Source organism: Piliocolobus tephrosceles, chromosome 2, assembly GCF_002776525.5.
Source record: "Piliocolobus tephrosceles isolate RC106 chromosome 2, ASM277652v3, whole genome shotgun sequence".
Taxonomy (NCBI): Eukaryota; Metazoa; Chordata; class Mammalia; order Primates; family Cercopithecidae; genus Piliocolobus; species Piliocolobus tephrosceles.
The window spans coordinates 171956285-171978362 of record NC_045435.1 but is presented as its reverse complement, the minus strand read 5'-3'; the positions used below and the strand labels follow the sequence as shown (position 1 = coordinate 171978362).

At 42.2% G+C, this 22078-nt stretch overlaps 1 protein-coding gene across 1 annotated transcript in view; it reads right to left on the bottom strand.

The window, feature by feature from the left end:
• Window positions 1-21843, bottom strand: part of TM4SF4 (transmembrane 4 L six family member 4) — a 28397-nt gene extending 6554 nt beyond the window's left edge. Inside the window, exons 1-3 of the mRNA XM_023215407.2 lie at window positions 20763-21843; window positions 19901-19990; window positions 7958-8094 (exon numbers count right to left, since the gene is read on the bottom strand). Coding sequence (XP_023071175.1) covers window positions 7958-8094; window positions 19901-19990; window positions 20763-20936 — 401 coding nt within the window. The 5' untranslated portion in view covers window positions 20937-21843. The remainder of the gene's footprint in view (window positions 1-7957; window positions 8095-19900; window positions 19991-20762) is intronic.
• Window positions 21844-22078: the final 235 nt, after the last annotated feature.

The window sequence follows — 22078 nt, the reverse complement described above, 5'->3', positions numbered from 1 at the left end:
GAGTTGGTGGTAGGACACAGTCCAGACCTCCAAGCAGCATGTTCCACTGGCATTGCCATCTTCATGGGTGACTTTACATCCCTTGAACCAAGGCATGTTACTACTTGGCTCTAGCATATTGTCACCATTCCAACTGGAAATTGATACAGATGCTGCTGTGCTGGGGTTGTAACCAATTTTCTTAATGAAAGGGCTAACTTTCTTAATGATTTTCTCGTGTCTCTTCTGACTGTAGAGTGGCTCGGTGGAATCCATTTTGTTAACATCAACAATTGGTTGTTTCATCTCCAGCGTGTAAGCAAGAAGGGCATGTTCATGGGTCTGCCCATAGAGATATCAGCTTCAGATTCACCAACACCAGCAGCAACAATCAGGATAGCACAGTCAGCCTGAGATGTGCCTGTAATCATGTTTCTGATAAAGTCTCTGTCCTGAGCATCAATGACTCATGCAGTATTTGCTGGTCTCAAACTTTCACAAGGTGATGTGTCACACTCACACTCATCTTACCATTTATTCAAGACCCAAGCATACCTGAAGGAGCTCTTTCCCTTCTTAGCATCAAATTCATCAATGGTTCTTTGGTAGATTATACCACATTTGTTGATCAGTTGGCAAGTAGCTTACCTGAATCTATGTGTCCAATAGCGACAATATTGATATAAGTCTTTTTCTTTCCCATTTTGGCTTTGATTTAGGGGTGGTTTTCATGACACCTGTGTTCTGGTGGCAAACCCATTGTGAAAATGCCTTTTTTTTCAACATGAAACACCCGTCTTTCTGTTCTGCATTTTTCCATTTAGTCCTTTCTATCTTTACAATTTTAAAACTTGGTAATTATAAAAGGTTATAAAGATACAATATTTTCCAGGCACACTTTATGAAGAAAAGATCCTGAGGTGAAAGAACTGGCAATCCTGAGTCCCGGGCCTCTTTGGAGAGCCTGTACAGCAGTGGGATGACAGCACCTCCTGGTGGTAGGATTTGTGAAACGTTTATGGGGGAAAGTAGAAGCAAGGATTGAATTTGGGTGGCTGGAGAAATCATGAGTCCCTCTCCTGCTGCAGCCTCACCCCTCACAAAACACCACATAGCTACACTCAGGCCCTTCTTCTCTCCCCTCAAACTCTCCAGTTCTGGAGGTCTTTGAGACTCTGGCAAAAAAGGCTGTGTTCACGTTCAGTTTGATCATTGTGTCCAACTCCCCAAACCCAGGGAGAGAGGGGTCCTGAGTTTTTCATGGACCTGGCAGTGAAGCAAGGAGAGCAGAAGCAGTTTAGATGCACTTAACTGATGTTTTAAAGCATCCAATTATTATGCAGGTGTTTCCACCGGAGCTATAGTAATACCATCAACATGGGAGCAGAAAGCCACAAATTTCACAGAACTCTCTTCTCAGCTGAGGACAGGAACCAGGGGGCCCGAATATGAATGCTTTGCTGGCCTGCTCTGTCTGATGAATTCAGATGCCACCGCTTCTGGAAGAAGCTCCACGATGCTTCTGCCCTCAGCCTGGGTTTGGTTTCCTTCTGTGCTCCCCAGCGCTCCGTGTTTCGTCCCTGTTGTACAGAGCCCCTGGACCCCGCGCTGCCACCAACTGTCCATTTGTTTGTCTTCTCTTCAGGACTATAAGCTCCCAAGGGCAAAGACCATGTGCCACTGTCTCTGTCCCCAGTTCCAGCACAGGGAGTGCTTCATAGATAGCAGCAGGTCTCATTTCCTAGGTCCTCTGTGCCAGGCTCTGGGCTAGCTGCTTTCCATCATCTTTCCTAATGCTCCAAGGAGATGCCACTTTACTTGAACAATACTTGGCATAGAGTAACCTTCAGTAAACAATCACTGAATGAATGAACGTATACCCATTTTACAGATTAAGAAGGTGAGGCTAATAAATGGAAGTGCCTGGGTTTGATCTTAGGTCTGTCTGACTCCAAAGCTATTGCTCTTGCCCATTACACAAATGCCCTTTGTTGGAGCAGTTATGTCCTTAGCATATTTGAAAAGATTTATTTATGACATTTGATTTATACATCTATAATAGTATGTGAATCAAGGGTTACTTATATCACAATAAAGAGTTTTTTTGAGCCTTATCTATGTCTGGTTGAAAGAATTGAAATTAAGTCAAATAATCATTATAAAAGCATAACAATTTTGAAGTTTTAATGCATGAAAATAAATTCCACTTACAATAATACTTTATATTCATAAAAATGAATAATAAGGCTGAATCAAGGAAGTATGTGGTAGGAACTGTGCTGAGTGCTTTATGTACCTCGTGTTATTTACTCTCATCTGAACCTGTGAAGTGCACGTTGCTGTTACTCACATTCATTTCACAGATGAAGCCTGAGAGATAAATGGTATACGGCAGAGGTGTGGCTAGACCCTCAGTCAGCCAAGGACAAAACTGGCTCCTAACATTTGTGAACTGTTTCTGGTTCATGAAAGCTAAGATTACATGGTGCAAATCCAATATCATCCTATTAAGGTGGCTTTCAGCTCTTGGGAATATGTTCAAAAGCAGCTTGTGATATTCCTTGCTAATAAGTAATTTCTGAAGTGCAAATGCAGATGGTCTTAGCTGAATGTCAAGGCAGAACATTTAACTGTGTTCAGTTCAGTGTCTTGGTGTCTGAACCACAGATGTGAGGGTGCTCTCCTTGCCCTTGACTCTTTCTAAGGAGGTGGAGAGTTGCAGCCTGGCCCAGTAGTGCCATGCGTGGACCCATCCCTCCCTGACTACTGACCACTCCTGGCTCTTCCTCTATTTCCCCTCCTATGGCTGTCCCCACACCCTGTGCAGGCTGCTTTCATTTCAGCAGCTCAGGGTCAAGGGAGGGATGGCCAATTGTCTCAGGGAGGAAGACCTTGGATGGGAGGAGGTTCTACCTCAAAGGAAGCCAAGAAGGTGTATTTCAAAATGCCCAGGTTTCTTTTTCCTTCTAGGGTGTTTCTTTAATATGCTTCTCAGGACAGAACAAGTTAACTACCTTTGCTCCCTCCCTTAATATTATAATCAACAAACATTTCTGAGGAAAACAGTGCTAAATGCTACGACACTGCAGAGCCCTGGATTTTGTGCACTAAATTTGAAATCTCAGAGTCCACCTTGATTAGCTTCCCCTTTTCTCCTCACACCTAAACCTGATGACTCCATTTCAAACACTCTCTGAAATTTGTCTTTTTTAAGCCCCAATTCTGCTGCCTGGGTGATGTCCACCATCTTATCTGGATTATGATGCCAGCTTTTATCTCTCTTTAGTTCCTGAACCCTCCTATTTACTTTCCACATCACTAGCACCATCATGCCTCTAAAAGTCCAAAGTAGCCATGCCATGTCTTGCTTGAAGTCCTCTGCTGTGCCCTGATGTCCTGAAGGTCTGGCTGCCTCTCAGTCTCACCACATTGTGTGGTGGTCCCTTCTGCAAATCTCTCCTCATTCACACTGAGCTTCTGCCACGCAGTGCTCTGATGTTCCCTAAGCATGTCAGCCTTTTCATGCCTGAAATGGGTTTCTTCTCCCTCACTGGAAGGCAAACTTCTGCTCATCCTCCAAAATCAGCCCACGTCACCTTCTCGAAGAAGGTTCCCCCACACTCCTTCTCCATCTCACACTTTCTGCATTGTGAGGATCTGTTCCATGTGTTCACCCTAACCCACATGCTGAGAGGGCAGGAACCATGTCTATTCATTTTTTGTTCCATGTTTGGGATAGGCTTCAGCACAAAATAAGATACTTACTACACACACACACACACACACACACACACACAGGTGTATATATACACCTATATATAAAAGTAGATATGTGTATATGTAGATATATAAATAGTGTGTGTGTGTGTGTGTGTGTGTGTGTATATATATATATATATATATTTTTTTTTTTTTTTTTTTGAGACAGGGTCTGGCTCTGTTGCCCAGGCTAGAATGCAGAGGCATGATTATGTCTCACTGCAGCCTCAACCTCCTGGGCTCAAAAGATCCTCCCACATCAGGCACCTGGAGTAGCTAGGACTACAGGCATGCACAACCATGCCGAGCTAATTTTTTAATTTAAAAAAAAAATTTTTTTCTTTTTTTGTAGAGGGGCGGTGGGGTGGGGAGTTCTCCCTATGTTGCCCAAGCTGGTCTTGAACTCCTGGGCTCAAGCAATCCTTCCACCTCAGCATCCCAAAGTGCTGAGATTACAGGCATGAGCCACCACTCTCAGCCAATTAAAAAAAGAATCCTGCTACTAATTACTAGCTATGGAGCCCTGGGAAAGTTAACCTTTTTCAGCTTCATTTTTCTCTTTCAGGGATAAAAATTCTTCTCAGATTTATGAGGAAGATAGGTGAGATAATGCACATAAAAACACTTAGCACTTAATCATTGGGAAGAAAAAGAAGAAGGAAAAGGAAGAAGAGAAGAGAAAGAAAAAAGAGAAGGAAAAGAAGAAAAGGAAGGGAGGGAAGAGGAAGAAGAAGAAGAAGAAGAAGAAGCAGTTGCCACCACGGCTGCCCTTTGGTAATAAGGAACAAATGACAACTGTCTCGAGTTTTCTTGTTTTGGCTCATACAAGTGACTGATCCTTTCTAGTCTCTGAGCAGCTGTGTATGAGTGTTAGGTTTCCAGCTATAACAACAGTCACTATATGCTGATTGGATAAGAAGATTCCACAGACCCTTTTAAACTATCAGATACCAGTATAGTACAGTATAGTAAAAGGAGTAGGAGGTAGAATCCCATGAGTTTTGCCAACAGGGAATCTAGGCAAAAAGCAGACAGTATGAGTCAATATAAATTGTGTTCTAGAAAAAACACTGTGTGGCCGGGCGCGGTGGCTCAAGCCTGTAATCCCAGCACTTTGGGAGGCCGAGACGGGCGGATCACAAGGTCAGGAGATCGAGACCATCCTGGCTAACATGGTGAAACCCCGTCTCTACTAAAAATACAAAAAACTAGCCGGGCGAGGTGGCGGGCGCCTGTAGTCCCAGCTACTCGGGAGGCTGAGGCAGGAGAATGGCGTAAACCCAGGAGGCGGAGCTTGCAGTGAGCTGAGATCCGGCCACTGCACTCCAGCCTGGGCGACAGAGCGAGACTCCGTCTCACAAAAAAAAAAAAAAAAAAAAAAAAAAAAAAAGAAAAAACACTGTGACTTCGAGTGAGAAAACTTGGATTTGAGCTTCTGCCATTAAGAAACTGTATTCCTCTTGTGAAGTCACTTGTCCTCTCGGAGCCTCGACTATCCTGCCTCTGAAGGAGAGTTACATAATCTCATGAACTTTTTGTGAGGATCAAATGAAACAATGTAGGTAACAGCACTTTGTTAACTGAAAACACCAAGCAATAGAAAGTTCAATTACTGCAGTAAGAAATTCAAGGTGAACTTCTGCGGTCAGAGGGAAGATTTGGAGCTGACAGTGGTAGATAATATCAAAAAGGAATGTGAGTTCTTGTCTCAGAAGGGAGGAAACAGGATTTGAGGAGACAACAGAATGCTGCTGAAGGTTTGCCAGATGGCAAAGAGGGTACAGTGAGACCTGGGCCCATCCCCTGAATGCCCTTCCTGTAGCCATCATGGCATATTTTATACCTTGCACAAAGAGCAGCCTTACATCTTACATGGGACTAAATTAAAACATAAGTAGTCAAAATCATTCTTAAATAGCCCATAAATCATCTGGAAACTGTGATATATACGGTTTTGTAATACATCCCTGTACAGTAATTTTTGATCACATTATAGTTTGAAGCAGCTGTACAGATGTCTTGGTGTTCAAATCATTCTCCCTTCAGGTAATTATCAAAGCTGTACAGTGAACAGAAGATAAATAGAGAATTCTGAAATGTTCCCGCTTGCCTGCAAGGTTTACCCTATTCTGTTTTTATTATTAAATATTTATAATCTGGTACCTGTTCTTGATACTAGTTAGTTGCTTTTGTGAGGGGTAGATAAAATAACATAGTTGAAAGTATCTATTACAGAGCAATGCACAATAAATGGCTGCAATGAGAATGAAAACTTGCTTCCCCAGAAGTACTAATATGGGGAACTTCAAAAAGTGATTTCCTGTCCTTCCCTCAGTTTGGCATTTCGTGGGGTGGCGCACAGGCCAGCTGTCACTCCTGACCTTGGGCATTGATCCCATCCCATCCCAAGCAGGGTGTGCGTGTGTGAGGGGAGGGTGTTAAGTTCTGCAGTCAGAACATGTGAGGCCATTGTATGGCTTTGGAGTGTTGTTTGGCATCTGTTGTGTTTTCTTTCTCCCTCCTCTGTTTTGGACATAGATTTATTTCAACTGACTTTGACTTTCTAGGGTAGTATTATTCACATAACAGAAAAAATAGAAAAATATGTTTACTGCAGCATTGATGTTGTTGCTGGAATTAATAGAGGGCTCCTTGAAGCAAGACATTATCTGTAGCTTCACACACACACCCCTAGGTGGCGAGAGTGAGCTGTCAGGGGAAGAGCCTCAATGGGGGCGGGTTGAGGGGCTCAGCCTGCTGGGATCTGAGTTCGATGCTCAAGCAAGCCAACCCCATGGTAGCGTAGCCCCAGCAGTCCTCTCTGCATGATAAGAGGGCTTTTCACACAGTAGACTAAATGTATTTGGAAACTGCTGCACAAGATATGAGGATGTTAGAGACCTTGTATTGCTTAACTATGAGAAAGGTGAGGATGTTTCATATGGGACATCTGTGAACAAACCAAGACTGTGTATCACAGAGAACTAGGCCCCTTCACTTCCCCAACCTGAAGCCATTCTTAAGGTTCTTTAGACTCTCACAGTAAATGAATACGTAGAGGTTTGAGTTAATATATTGGTGTTCTACAGATTATTTTTAGACATGAATCCATTCTTCATGTGCAGGAAGACCTGATAATTATATTTCCTGACTCTGTGGGATGTGCCAGTCCCTGTCAGACAGAGGGGCTGAGATGGTGAATGAACCAAAAATGCTCCAAGCCCCCTTGGAGGTTAAAGTCTAGTGCAGCTTGGCCTGACAGATCCATTTACCATGATGGAAATGTTCTAGATCTGTGCTATTCAATACAGTAGCTACAAGCCCTATATGGCTGCTGGGTACTTGAAATATCGCTAGTGTGATTAAGGAACTGTATTTTTAACTTTATTTCATTTAAATTAAATTGAATTTAAGTAGTTCCACATGGCTGCTGGCTGCTGGACTGAACAGTGCTGTCCTGGTCAGTGCAGGACAGAAAGATGTGTACTATGAAAGGCTAAGACTTGAAGTTAGAAGTCCTGAGTTTGAGTCTGGCACTGTCCTCGACTAACAATGTGACTTTGAAGCTCGTTGAACTTATTAAACCTGCCTTGGCACAGAGTAATTACCTCTTGAGGTTACTATGAAGATTAAATTAAATTATAAATTTGTGGGATAAAGGTCTTTACAGCCTACAAAGTACCATGAAAATATGAAATGTTATTTTAATGAGGCTATTACCATTAACATGAGAAACCTACAATGATTTCAATGTCATTTTCTGTACATTTGCACTTAAATGATTGTTTAATTATAGGCAATTTGGGGTATTAGTGAAAGCCCTTGGGCCCAGTTAGTGGATAATTATTCTTGTTTTCTATTATAAGATTTGCAAAGAAAACTATTACTCTGTTTATTAATACTATTAGTTGCCTTGTGTTGCTGCTAATAAATATTTAGGTGCAAGTGATGACACAACAAATCTCTTCCTTCCCTCAGGCTAAAGGAGGCATCCATCCTCTTTTAGTTATTTCTCCTGGGATCTGTCAAAGGAGCAATTCGAAGTGAGATTCTATGCAACTTTGCTGTACTCCACAACTCCAGCTCTGCCGCAAAGGAGCACCAAGCCTGAGACTTGCATAAGGATGAAGACATGACATTGTGTGTGGTCTGCCCTTGGGCAATTTATCTGCCCATGCCCCTTGTGGTGACAGGTGGGCATTGCAGGGTGTGGTCTTACCCGTCGTGGAAGGGGTAGCCCCATGTATTATTGGCCATGAGGCATTTCGGACCCTTGTTGATTGAAATGGCTGAGACAATAAACGAGTATCCAGCTCCCAAGAATCCAACCACAGCAAATATCGTGGAGGTGAACATCTGAAAGAGAGGAAGAGAGACAGTCAAATTCTCCAGGTGGTCCAGAAGATACACTCAGCAAACCTAATCCACCTGCTGTTGAACATGGTGACTAGAAGAAGTTATGGGGTAGGAGCTAGTCTTTACAGTAGATGGGGCCTGTGGAGTCTTCTAGAATGAATTTTGGTATCTTCTTTTCCCTTCTTCATTCCCATTTCCATTTCTTTTTCACGTTTTCATTGATGATGGAGGTGTTGATTCTGTTACCTTTGAGCCACGGGCTTTTAATCTTGTTAAACTCTCTTCCCCAGGGCTGATATAGAAAGCCAATCTATGATAGAATCAAAGAACCTTAGGATTGGCAGTAATCTTTTTTTTTTTTTTTTTTTTTTTTTGAGATGGAATTTCGCCCTTGTTGCCTAGTCTGGAGTGCAATGGCATGATCTCAGCTCACTGCAACCTCCACCTCCCAGGTTCAGACGATTCTCCTGCCTCAGCCTCCTGAGTAGCTGGGATTACAGGCATGCGCCACCACGCCTGGCTATTTTTTGTATTTTTAGTAGAGACAGGGTTTCACCATGTTGGCTAGGCTGGTCTTGAACTCTTGACCTCTGTTGATTCGCCTGCCTTGGCCTCCCAAAGTGCGGGGATTACAGACATGAGCCTCCGCACCTGGCCCGGCAGTAATCTTAAAAGTTTTCTGGTCAAATTATCCTGCTAAGGCCAGTCACTATGGTGCCTCAAGTGACAGGCAGGTTCTACTTACGAAAAAGAGTAAAAGTTTAGAGCCCCTCCTCACAGGCCCTCATTACTTTCCTTGAGGCCAAAAAGATCAAGTCTAACCGGTCTTCCATTTAGCATCAGTCTTTAAAATATCTGAAGATTGCCTTGACATCTTTCACCCCTTCCACCCTTGGAACGTTTTCTCTTCTTTAGGTTAAACAATCCAAAAAATTCCATTCTTTTAAATATTTTTCTATGATGGAGATTAATTAATGAAAAACAGATTAGACTACCTTTTTTTTTTTTTTGGTTTTTAAAATCAAAATAGAATTACTGACTGCAAAAGGCAGAAGCAATCCTGGAGTCCAACTAGGTTAACTCCCTCTTACGGATGAAAAAACGTAGGCCCAGGGATGTTAAGAACTTTTGCAATATCCATTCTAGACAGTAACTAGAAAGTAGCATGAAAACATTTAAAATTTTGGAGAAACAGGTAGAAAACGATTACCTTTATTGCTTTGATGACAAAGCACAGGGTTTAAAGTCAGCAGACCCAGACCCAGGCTCATATCTCAGCTTTGCTAGTCTTCTCTGATGTAATGACTTTGCATAATGAATGTGTCCTCAGAGCTTTAGTTTTATCATCTTAAAATGGGAGTGATAGAGCCCACCTAAAATGTCTATTGTGAGCATTAGACATGGCAACCTAAGTTAAACGTCAGCTATTTTCCCTTTCCCCTTTCACGTTATTAACAATATTATCATAGTACATATCTGGGATGGGGTGGGGTTTGAAGGTGAAGAGGACCTGATTGTGCCTGGGTGATTGGAATCTATGCAATAATGGAGTTCTACTTTAGCTGGTATCCATTTTCATATCATAAATCAATGTATTTTGGATGCGACTTTTTAAAAAATTCTTTTTAATAGAAAATTTAACTCTTTTGCCAACTCATCTGATTGATGCAACATTTTAATACCGAGCTCTAACTTCATGTGCTTTGTCTGACTCTCCTTGTAGAACGGACCTTTCATTCTTCATCTCTTCCAACCCCTGTGCTCTAGATTGCACAGACTTCTATCACAGCACAATGCCTCTAATACAATAATGCATAGGGTTTTGTTGTTGTTGTTGTTTAGACAGGGTCTTGCCCTGTCACCAGGCTGAGTGCAGTGGTGCAATCACGGTTCACTGCAGCCTCAACTTCCTAGGCTCAAGTGATCCTCCCACCTCAGCCTCCTAAGGAGCTAGGACTACAGGCATCCACCACCATGCCCAGCTAATGCATAGCTTTTTATGGCTGTCTTCTCCAAATAGAGCATAAGTTCCTTGAAGTCACGAACAATAAGTTATTTGAAGATAGGGCATTGTTCCAAACTTAGCATAGTCTTACAGTTTTTCTTCTTCCTAGCTTATCAAAGTCACTGGATAACGACTTGTTGCATGTTTTCAATGGCTAAGGTTTCATATTACTAACTGTTTAGATTTTTTCCCTTATCGTTTATGCTTAGGGTATCTAAATCCACTCTCAGCAGCAAGAACATTCATGACTTTAACCTAGGTCAGAAGTAAGTGAACATTTTGGCCAATTTCTCATATTAGAACAGGCAATCTCTTTTCCAAAGGATGTATGATTGAATAAGTTTGAGAATTGCTGGATTACATAAATAAGTTTCATTCCTGCTGCACTTCTAAAAATATAGTACTTATGAGACATGAATTTGTGTTACCTTCTGAGAAGGAAATCTACTATGTATGCTGGAATATAAGGAAAATCATTCACTCTCATATATTCCTCAGAAATGAGGGAATTACCTTAGAGTTGAGTCCTTATTTCATCTATCAGGCAATAAGGTATTTCCTCAAACACTTTATTTTGAACAACCAAGTACTGCGCAGAGAAGACATCAATCAGAAACAACTCAATCATTGTTAGATGACAGAATTGTGTTAAAAACTTTTTCTTAACACATATTTATTAATTATTATAAAAAAGTTGACCCCATAGTTCCTAGTTCTGATATTATAGTTAACAAACCTTTTAAAGGGCATTCTAGGCCTGGCGCAGTGGTTCACAACTGTAATCCCAGCACTTTGGGGGGCCAAGGCGGGCAGATCACGAGGTCAGGCGCTCAAGACCAGCCTGGCCAATATGGTGAAACCCCACCTCTACTAAAAATATAAAAAAAATTAGCTGGGCACGGTGGTGCGCGCCTGTTGTCCCAATTACTCAGGAGGCTGAGGCAGAAGAATTGCTTGAACCTGGGAGGCGAAGGTGGCAGTGAGCTGAGATCATACTACTGCACTCCAGTGTGGGCAACAGAGCGAGACTCCATCTCAAAAAAAAAAAAAAAAAAAAAAAAAAAAAATAGCAGGATGAGGTGGCCTGTGCCTATAATCTCAGTTACTCAGAAGGCTGAGGCAGGAGAATTGCTTGAGCCCGAGAGGCAGATCTTGCAGTGAGCCGAGATTGCGCCACTGCACTCCAACCTAGGTGACAGAGCAAGACTCCATCTCAAAAAAATAAAATAAATAAATAAATGGCATTCTAAAATAAGCACACTTCGTGTTGATAATTGTGGAGATCATTACTATATACCTGTAGGAGGAATGCTTGAACATTGTCTTTGCCTTTTGAGAGTTGATATTTGTGACTAACGGTGAAATTTTCCCTGACAACATCATGCATAGACATATAAATGTTGTATTCAAACTTAAATGGAAAAGAAGATGTGCTGTGGGAGCCTTTTGATGGCTCAAAGTGTGTCTTTAGTAGTAGCAAAGACATTGATGAAAAGAAACATGAATATTTATTTATTTTAAAATAAATGGGCGGGGCACAGTGGCTCAAGCCTGTAATCCCAGCACTGTGGGAGGCTGAGGTGGGCAGATCACTTGCTCCCAGGAGTTCAAGCCCAGCCTGGGCAACAAGGTGAAACCTCATCTCTAGAAAAGCTACAAAAATTAGCTAGCCATGGTAGTGCACGCCTGTAGTCCCAGCTACTCAGGAGGCTGAGAATTGCTTCAGCACGGGACACGGAGGTTGCAGTGAGCCGAGATCACACCACTGCACTCCAGTATGGGCGACAGAGTGAGACTCTGTCTCAAAAAATAAATAAATAAATAGGAGAAATGTCAGTTCACAATCAATATATTAAAATTATTTCATATTTTATATAATATGATTTAAAATATGTTTATGTCACTGCAAGTTTATATATTATTAACTTCAAAAAAAGAGCTTTTTTGAAGTTTCTTCATGGGAAAATAAGACATGGTTTTATGTTCAGATTTGCCTTATATCTGCAGTTGAGTATCCATGTTACTTGCAGTTTTCCATTCTTATTGGATCCCATAAGTTTTTTTTTTTTTTTTTTTTTTTTTTTTTCCCGTGAGTGCTTATAAGAAAACACTTTGGAAAATGCTGCTACAATTTTTTTTTTTTTTTAGTTTAGTTTAAATAGAGATGGGTCTCACTGTGTTGCCCAGGCTGTTCTCGAACTCCTGGTCTCAAGCCATCCTCCTTCCTTGGCCTCCCAAAGTACTGGGATTATAGTACTGGGATTACTGAGCCAACATACCTGGCCTACAATTCTTACTGAGAGCTTATATGGCTGGTTTCCTGTTTCTTAGCTACCTCCATGCTCCAACTAAATTTCTGTTCCGTTAGATACAGCTAGTATAACTCTAGGACTAGAGCAAGTGAAATCTTACACTTAGGGCAGTTTCTTCTAATGCTTACCTACTGCCCTTTCAGAAATAGGTTCTGAGTGGTCTGGAAACATTTGTTGACATATGGCAGATTGAGCTGTCCTTGTGAAAGACTAGGTGGTCACAGAGAAAAACAGATTCTATGAAGGAGGGGGGTCTTGGCACATTTTATGGATAAATCACAGGAAGCAAGATACATGCTGAGTCATGTTGCTTTAAGTTATTTCACATTGGGAAGTCTTAAAAGTGACAAATTCTCTAGAATCAATTCTTAGAGATATGGTCAGTCGAAAAGCCAGCATAGAATAACTTCAATTTATCATGGGTTTCATGACACAAAATGTTAAAAGAAAGAAAGGCCAGGCTTGGCGGCTCACGCCTGTAATCCCAGCACTTTGGGAGGCCAAAGCTGGCAGATCGCTTGAGCCCAGGAATTTGAGACCAGTCTGGCCAACATGGTGAAATTCCATCTCTACAAGAAATAAAAAGATTAATGAGGGGTGGTGGTGTGTGCTTGTAGTCCTAGCTATTCGGGAGGCTGAGGTGGGAGGATCTCTTGAGCCCAGGAGGCAGAGGTTGCAGTGAGCTGAGATTGCACCATTGCACTTCCGCCGGGGCAACAGAGCCAGACCCTGTCTAGAAAAAAAGAAAAGAAAGGTTCTTGAGATCAAGTTGACTACATTAGAGAGTAGACACTTCAAAATTGGTATTATTTATAGTAAATAGGTAAAAGTCCTGGGATATCTCTGGAAGGAGACAGTAATTGAGAACAGTGGGGACCTCTGAGAAGGGAAGTTGGCAGACTTTGGAATCAGATAAGGGAGTCTTCCTTTGTGATTTTTGTGCCATGGGCATGCTGTACCTGGTCTAAGTGTATAAATGGTGAAGAACGACACCACTGTGTTGTGGCCAAAGGTATGGATTACAGGCAGATGGATCTGGATCTGAGTTCTGGTTCCTCCCTCACAATCTTGGGAAGTAATCTTTTTTATTCCAGTTCTTCTTCTGTAAAATAAGGCTCATTAATAAGTACTTGCCTTACCGATAATATGTAAGATAGCCTAACCAGTAAAGGTACACACCTCTTGAAGATCAGATCATCCCCAGGTGGGATAGGCTACTAGCAATCCCCAGTGCCTCACTGATAGGACACCTAGAATTATTTTTCCTGTTCCCAAGGTTTGGGTAATTTCCCAGGACATTAGCAAGCACTTGATCAATGTCATTATTATATTATAGTATTTTTGTTATCATATCCTCACATGCACTTACTTGCCACAAATACAGAGAGCATAACTCTGGAGAGAAAAAATTCAACTGGCTAATTCCCTCATAGCTGCTCAGCGCACATATTCTGCTCACATTGTTAATGTGTATAGCACACACTGCAAATGTTTCCCTTGAAAGAAGACCTGCAATCATATGTCCCCTAATTCACCAATTGCCAGCTTGAAGACCTCCCTTTCTGTTGGGCTCTGGAGACAGACAGGTACCATCAGATCCCAGCTCTGTCTCCACATATGGTGTGTCCTGGGGTCATGTAGGTGCTTATGTTGGCCAAAGCACATCCTGAGGGCATGGACATTCCTCCTTAGTAAGGAGGAATAGAGATTGCCTGAAGTCTTTTTTCTTCTTAAAAATTAATATCCTCTATTTTTTGCCTGGGCTAGGCTTGGGAAGGGAGTGGGGGAAGTGGCAGTCAGAAACTTAACTTGCAGGAGCCCCAGTTTCCTCATTTATAAAATGAGGAGTTTAATGCCGAACTCAGAGGGTTGTTGTGAGAACTGAGTGTGATAAATATGGAAAGCCCATTTTCTCTCCTAGGTGTTCACTTACTTCATTTATCCAACAAGTATTTATTGAGGATCTATGTGTCCTCCATACCCTAGGCACTTAGTTGGTAGTTCCCTCCTCTTCCCTCACACGAATGCTTGCAAAATCTTCCCCTAGAACTTACAATATCCTTATGAGAGATAGTAACTGCCATGATCCGTTTTATAGCAGAGGATTTTGAAGCATAGAAAATCTTTACTGAAGATGTCGGTGTGGTGGCTCACGACTGTAATCCCAGCACTTTGGGAGGTCAAGGCAGGCAGATCAAGAGGTCGGGAGTTTGAGACCAGCCTGGTCAACATAGTGAAACCCCGTCTCTACTAAAAATAAAAAAAATTAGTTGGGCGTGGTGGCTGGCGCCTGCAATCCCAGCTACTCGGGAGGCTGAGACAGGAGAATCACGTGAATCCAGGACTCGGAGGTTGCAGCGAGCCGAGATCGCGCCACTCACACCAGCCTGGGTGACAGTGCAAGATTCTGTCTCAAAATATAAATAAATAAAAATAAAATATGTAGAAGTAGAATAAAAATAGGAGCTTAAGGAGAAAGCATCTGGAAAAAAAGAAATAAAATTCCATACTTTATTTTTTTTCTTTCAATATATTCCATTTTTCTAAAGGAATGGTCTTTCTTAAATCTTCCTCAAGCTGGCCGTATTTCCAAGGAATGAGGAGGTAGATTAAGGATGCTTTTGGCCTGCAGGACCTCTGCAAGAGGGAGTCCTCAGAAATGCTCACTCAGGAGGCACCTCTAGGGGGCACTGATGAGCCAGGCACGGGAAGAAGTGCTGACCACAGCACACAGACTACATTAGGACATGACCAAGACCTTTCTTCAAAACACCGAGGTTGATCATCTGACCCTGCCTATGGGTGGGGTGGGCCTTGATCTATCTAATATGCTTTAAGGATAGTGAAATGCTTGCCTACCCAACACACGTCCTCATCAATCTACCTTTGGTCTCATTATTAAAGACACTCCTTTGAGTCAAATCCAAGATTTACAAAAGGCTCTTAATAAAACACATACTTAACATAAACGAGTTGACAAAATTAATTTGCTGCCCCACTGGGCCCTGAGAGATCCATTTTTTAGAAGGATTAGAGGGGAGGAGATGTTGACCAGCCACTGATATGCTGCCAAGAAGCCACTGGGAATCTGAGGTTTAGGAGGATGAAGCTGTGACCTGAAAACAAACCCAGGCCAGGGTTCTCACTATTTTTGCTCCAGGGCTCACTTTTTCCGGCTCTCCTTTAGCCTAATTTATTTCAAAGAGCGCAGGTCTTTGGAGCTGAACTTCAGTCTCGCTCTGCCTCAGAGGAGAGCCATTTTCTCGGCTTTACCAAGAAACTATGAATCAGGTGATCCAAGATTCTTTCCAGCTTATTGTCTTGCTTTATCTCTGCAGCCACCACATCCTGCTTCTCCTATCTCCTACTTGGTTTTGCTACCCAAGGAAAGGGAAGAAAATGGTGCAGTGGGCCTCTGGGGAATGTTCCAGAAAGATATAATAAAGATGAGAGGAGAGAGAGAGGAGCCAGGAAAATAAATGACAGCGAGCAGACTGTAGAGAGGACAGAGGATTCAGCCTAGCAGCTGGTGGCCCAGTCTGTGTCTGCCTCACAGGCCTTTCCACCTGCAGGGCTTCCTGTGCACTGCTCCCTGTGCAATGCTCCACAGAAGCCCCATGTCCCTGAAGGAGCTGGAGCCTGGAGGGGAATGCGTGAGCCTTCGGAAAATAATTCAGAACTTCAGCAGTGTAGTTCTCTCCAAACTAGTCTGTAGTTTTTGCTTCTTGTCTGACAAAATGCAAATACCTCATTTTGGAAAAATGATTAGCCAGGTGAGGTGGTGAGCACTTGTAGCACCAGCTACTCAGGAGGCTGAGTGGGGAGGATCTCTTGAGTTCAGGAGTTCCAGAAGTTTGGGACCAACCTGGGCAACATAGTGAGATCCCCAACCACCTCAAAAAAAAAAAGAAGAAAGAAAGAAAGAAAGAAAGAAAGAAAGAAAGAAAGAAAGAAAGAAAGAAAGAAAGAAAGAAAGGAAAGAAAGAAAGAAAGAAAGAAAGAAAGAAAGAAAGAAAGAAAGAAAGAAAGAAAGAAAGAAAGAAAGAAAGAAAGAAAGAAATGATTATTGCTTGATGCTCCAAAGCCTCAGAACATAACATTAAACAAACAAGAGTCTGAAGCAGGGGACATGAGCTCAATGGCCTTGGTGGCAGGAAAGGGACCCTAACTAAGTAGAGCAGCCAGGGTGGGCCCTATGGAGCTCAGGCAGGCCCAGTGAAGGCTGCTGTTGTGCCAAAATGCAGGCTAGGGGTGCCAGATTAATTTTTTATTTCTTGGGAAAAAAAGTCAGGTATCTAGATACTTTACATTCTATCTCTGAATTTTTAAAAATTGGCAGCTGATTAAAAAACAAAACAATCGGCTGGGCGCGGTGGCTAACGCCTATAATCCCAACACTTTGGGAGGCTGAGGCAGGTGAATCACCTGAGGTCAGGAGTTCGAGAGCAGCCTGACCAACATGGTGAAACCCTGTCTCTACTAAAAATAAAAAAAAAAATAGCCGAGCATGGTGGCAAGCACCTGTAATCCCAGTTACTCAGGAAGCTAAGGCAGGAGAATTGCTTGTACCCAGGAGGTGGAGGTTGCAGTGAGCTGAGATTGCATCATCACACTCCAGCCTGGGGGAAAAGAGTGAGACCTGATCTCAACAAAACGAAACAAAATAAAACAAAAAATCAAAGACAAGAAATCCTTCTGCTGGCTACTCAGCATGTGGTCGACCCTGACCCAGGGCAGCCGTGCTAGGTGCCTTAGTTTACAGTCTGGCACAGCTGGTCCTTTGATGGACACTGCCTCGTCATTTGGATAGTCAGTTGGTTATGTGGAGGAGTTACCCTCAACTCATGCCAACAGCAGCTTCCACATAGAGGCTTAGACAGCCCCCACAGACAACTTGTACTGGGAAGACCAAATATTTCAGATCCTATTGACTCAAAACTTTCTTTTATGAAATGTACTTATAAAAACATTTTTTTCCGGCAGTGGCTCATGCCTGTAATCCCAGCACTTTGGAAGGCCGAGGCGGGCAGATCACCTCAGGTTGGGAGTTCGAGACCAGTCTGGCCAACATGGAGAAACCACATCTCTACTAAAAATACAAAATTAGCCGGGCATGGTGGCACATGGCTGTAATCCCAGCTCCTTGGGAGGCTGAGGCAGGAGAATCACTTGAACCCGGGAGGCAGAGGTTGCAGGGAGCCGAAATCGCACCATTGCACTCCAGCCTGGGCAACAAGAGTGAAACTCCATCTCAAACAAACAACAACAAAACAAACTTTTTTGCCTTCATCTTGGATTTCATTTACATCTAATTTTAAAAACCAAGTTTTGTTTAATACTTAGAATGCTATTTCACTTCTTACTGTGGTTATATGTAAACCTAAAAACAAAAATCAAGCAAACAAAAGATCCTGTATTTTATATTTGCCAGTCGTTAGCCTTTTACTCAACATCAGGCATGAAATGTTAGATTTCTAAAAGAAATGCCTCTTCTTTCTTTTCATCCCTATTTTCTTAATTGCTAGTTTAAAAAAAATCCTCATCTCCAACTTCTATCCCCCAAAAGTTCACAACGTATAATGGGAAAACAAGTTATAAATATCTTCTTTTCATTTATAATTACATAAAATATCATTTGTTATATAAAACATATATTACATTATTATATTAAATTGTGGGTTTTAAAAAATCTCTTTGTAAATGATGATTTTAAATGTTAACATAACAATTATCAATACTTATTTGGGACTCATGATGTTATATTTTCTTTGACCTTTGAATTCACATGGAAACTGTAATGTACGCACATCGGACCAACCTCAGCCTTTCACATATGCTCAATATTTTTTGATTGAATAAATGAACAAATAATGCTAAGAAAGAAATGTTAAAAGGATCCTGCTTCAGAATGGATTGATGCACCTTTCCCTTTAGGAAGTTAAAGTAAATGTGGTTAATTCATTATTGTGGTTCATGAATCTTTTAGGTGGACATGTGAACCATGGGAGATTACAGGAGAAACTGGACTTCCTCATTTTTCAGACCAGTAATTCTAGTTCTACTATGCTTCATTTCTGCCTCATCAATATATCTAACTCTTAATATTTTTTGTCAACTCTCATTTTATTCATTTATATCACTACATGAATGAAAAATTAGAATCACTGGCAGATAGAAACACAATATAATTGCATTTTAGTTAAATAATGTTGCATTCATTTCTGGAGGCTAAGACTTGTCCTCTCTTTGTTATAAAGGGAGATTATGAAGGGTAAAAAATAGTAAAGACGACTGGGCACGGTACCTCACACCTATAATCCCAGCACTTTGGGAGGCTCAGGTGGGTGGATTGCTTGAGTCCAGGAGTTTGAGACCAGCCTAGGAAATATGCCAAAACTCTGTCTCTACTAAAAATACAAAAAATCAGCTGGGTGGGGTGGCGCACTTGTACTCCTAGCTACTTGGAAGGCTGAGGTGGGAGAATCACTTGAGCCCAGAAGGTCAAGAGGTCAAGGCTGCTGTGAGCCAAGATCTAGCCTGGGCAAACAGAGTGAGACCCTGCCTCAAAACAAAACAAAACAAACAAACAAAAAAAAAAAGAAAGAAAGAAAAGAAAAGAAGAAAGACTTATGTCTATCAAAATAAGATATATATATTTTTAAAGTATCAAAAGGATTGAAGGAGAATTGAATGAGAATGACATTCTATGCTGTTGAAAGATATAGCACATCTGTGTAGCACCAGAGCTTGTCCCATACTTGAGAAATTCTGGTCTAGTTCAGCTTCCTGCTTTATACATGAGCAAAGGGAGGCAGAGCAGTACAATGACTTGCTCAATTGTAGAATAGGTCCTATCCCCAAGTCCCAGCATTCTTTTCACTGCACCCTGGAACTCTGATGCCTAATGTCTCTAGTTCACCTACTCAAAGATTGATGGCCGCATGAAACAAGAGAGGAAGCAGAAGTCCTGAGGCAGAGCCCAGTGGAAGCCAGAGGTGCAGGGCCTCAGAGATAGAGAACACGGAAGTGGTGTGGGTGAGGAATCTAGAAGCCTACTGGGGAGGGGAGGATACCATCTTTTGTCCTGTCCCAAGTTCCCTTTGCAGATGAGGCAATTCAGGGCCAGAAAAGGGAAATGACTTGTCCAAGTTCTTATGGCCTCTCAGTGGTAGAGGAATGCTGCAGCCCCATCTCTGCCTTCCAGGATTGCATTCTGCATATGGGACCCCTCTGAATCTCCAGTTCTGACATCCCTGTCGGTTTGCAAAATCTAATACTGTATTCATACCCTGTAAGTATGAGGGCTATGGTATTTTGGAAAATTATTATTATTTCACACTGACAGGAAAAATCACAGTTTTATCCCTTTACCAACTGCTCCCAGAGTCCTGGCTGAAGCTGATAACTTGTCTCCATCCCCATGTTGCCCAGCACAAAAACACAGAGCACCCTGGAGTAATTCTAGTAGCTGCCCCCCATGGTAACTCACCGCAAATCGCTTCCCACAGCCCTCGTTGCCGCAGCACCCACAGCAGTCATTGTTCTTCAGGCCCAAGAACATCAGCGCAGGGAAGATCATCTACCAGCAAGAGAGGCATTTCAGAGAGAGTCCAGGAGTTGAAGGGAAGGCCCGAGCCTGCCTGACTGTATAAGGAGCCCCATCCACAATGAGGGACTTGGAGGCCCAAAGGGAACGGCAAAGTAACAGAACATGGCTGGAGGGGTAATGGAGTGTTATGGAGTACTTAGGTTCCATTTGGGGTGACTAACCAGCTTCAATGAAGCAGGGTTTCAAAATCTGAGTTTCCATTTAGATGGTGTGTTAGAAAAAGGAATAAGAAACTTGTCCTCAATTGTCGTGAAAAGTGAGTCTCTCTTCCTTTCACTCTCTCAAATGGAGGTTTCCAATTCCGTTGGAAACCAGAGGTAAAGAAATCATTAGGTCCTAAGTGGAAGATGACTGCGCCGACAACCGCTTCTCATGGTGGTTTTAAATCAATTTGCTTTTCTAGCGGGTTTGCATTGTGGCTTTGTTGTTGTTATTGTTTTGGGCACTATCTGGTTGGAGTGAAGAAATTATGTGACCTTCACTTCGGTTCATGGCACTCAACTGACCCATGAGAACTGCCGACCCAAGTTTAGAAATTAATTACTTAGTAAATTTAGCTGATGTGTCCTTGTCAGAACCTAACAGAAAGGAGAAATAAATTAAGGCATTGACCTCTCATCATGCAATGCTCGAGCTTTTATTACCAACTAAATATCTCCCTGTTCAATAAGTACCTGATTTTAAAAGGATTAGGGGGAAGGGGAAATCTCCCTTAGGGGGATTTTAAGGCTTCCCTACTCACCAAGACACCGCTTCCTAATATTCCTCCGAAAAACCAGACCTCTTGGGAAAGGTGGTCGTTGTCATCTATCACTTTTCCTCCAGGAAAAAATAACAGGATGTTAGCCACGAAGCCAAATAAAGCAAGGGGAATGAGGGTGCCCCCCAGGCATCTGGCACAGCCCCCAGTGCACATGCTGGGGTGGTACAATACAGGTCAGCAATCAAAAGCTCCTCACTGCCTCCTTCACGGGGCCTCTTCAAGGGTTTTTGGCCAGAAAGTCCTTGTAATTGTGCCCAATTCAATCAGTATTTTGGGGCTGAGAACCAAATTTCTATGAACTGCGTCCTTGGAGTCGCTTCAGCTTCTAAAAAATAGCAGAACCTTGATGGCGACGGACATTTATACATTCTCCCTGACCTGAAGTGCTTTTTTTTTTGCACCCCCATAAATGAGATTACGTTCAGAGCAATCATTCAATCGCTTTGCCATGGAGACCAATAACCTCTGTTAATAATCCACCAGCACAGACAAGACACTCACATTGTTGCAATCGAAGACAGGGCTGGAACAAACAGCATTTAGAACCACTGCACCTTTAATCTGACAGTGTCCATGCTCAAATAAAGAAATATTTTCTCCAGACTCTTTATAAGTCACTAATATAATTGAGTTACATCCTGGTTAAAATCATGTCTCCCAAGTACTTAACGCTGTACAGTGCATGTCTTTGTCTTTTCCACCAAAAGCCTGGAATGCAGGGTTATCCAAAAGAGTTTCTGTTTTCCTCAATATGAAAATAATTTGATGGTCTAGTTGTGTATCATTGAGCTCAGACTTACAATAATTTTTTAAGGAAAAAAGTAATTGTTCATTTTATTGTCTGATTGCTGTATTTCTCTACTTGTTACCCAATTAAGTAATTAAGTTCTATCTTTTCCCTACACGATGTGATGGAATTAGCAAAAACAATTTTCCTAATCAACCCTTTCAGCTATGTCTTCCATATAGAAATAAATAAACCATCATTCACTAAGAGGGCTAAGGGGAAGAGAAGGTCGGCATTGGGTACAGAGGGAGAGAAAAGGTCCTGAGGAGTTGAATGGGGAGAAGACACAGTTGGAAGGGCAGTTAGAGTGTGGGAGGCAGTAAAACACACCCCTATTGGAAAGTTTGCCAATTGCCAGGGGCATGATTCATTATTCATTTGCTTTGTGTCACTTAAGAAGGTCTCTGCCACGCCTGGACCAAGCTCTACATTATGCGATGGCCCTGCCTGGTACTAGTATTACATAACAGCTGAAGGATTAAGAGGTGGAACCGGAAGCCTTACTAGT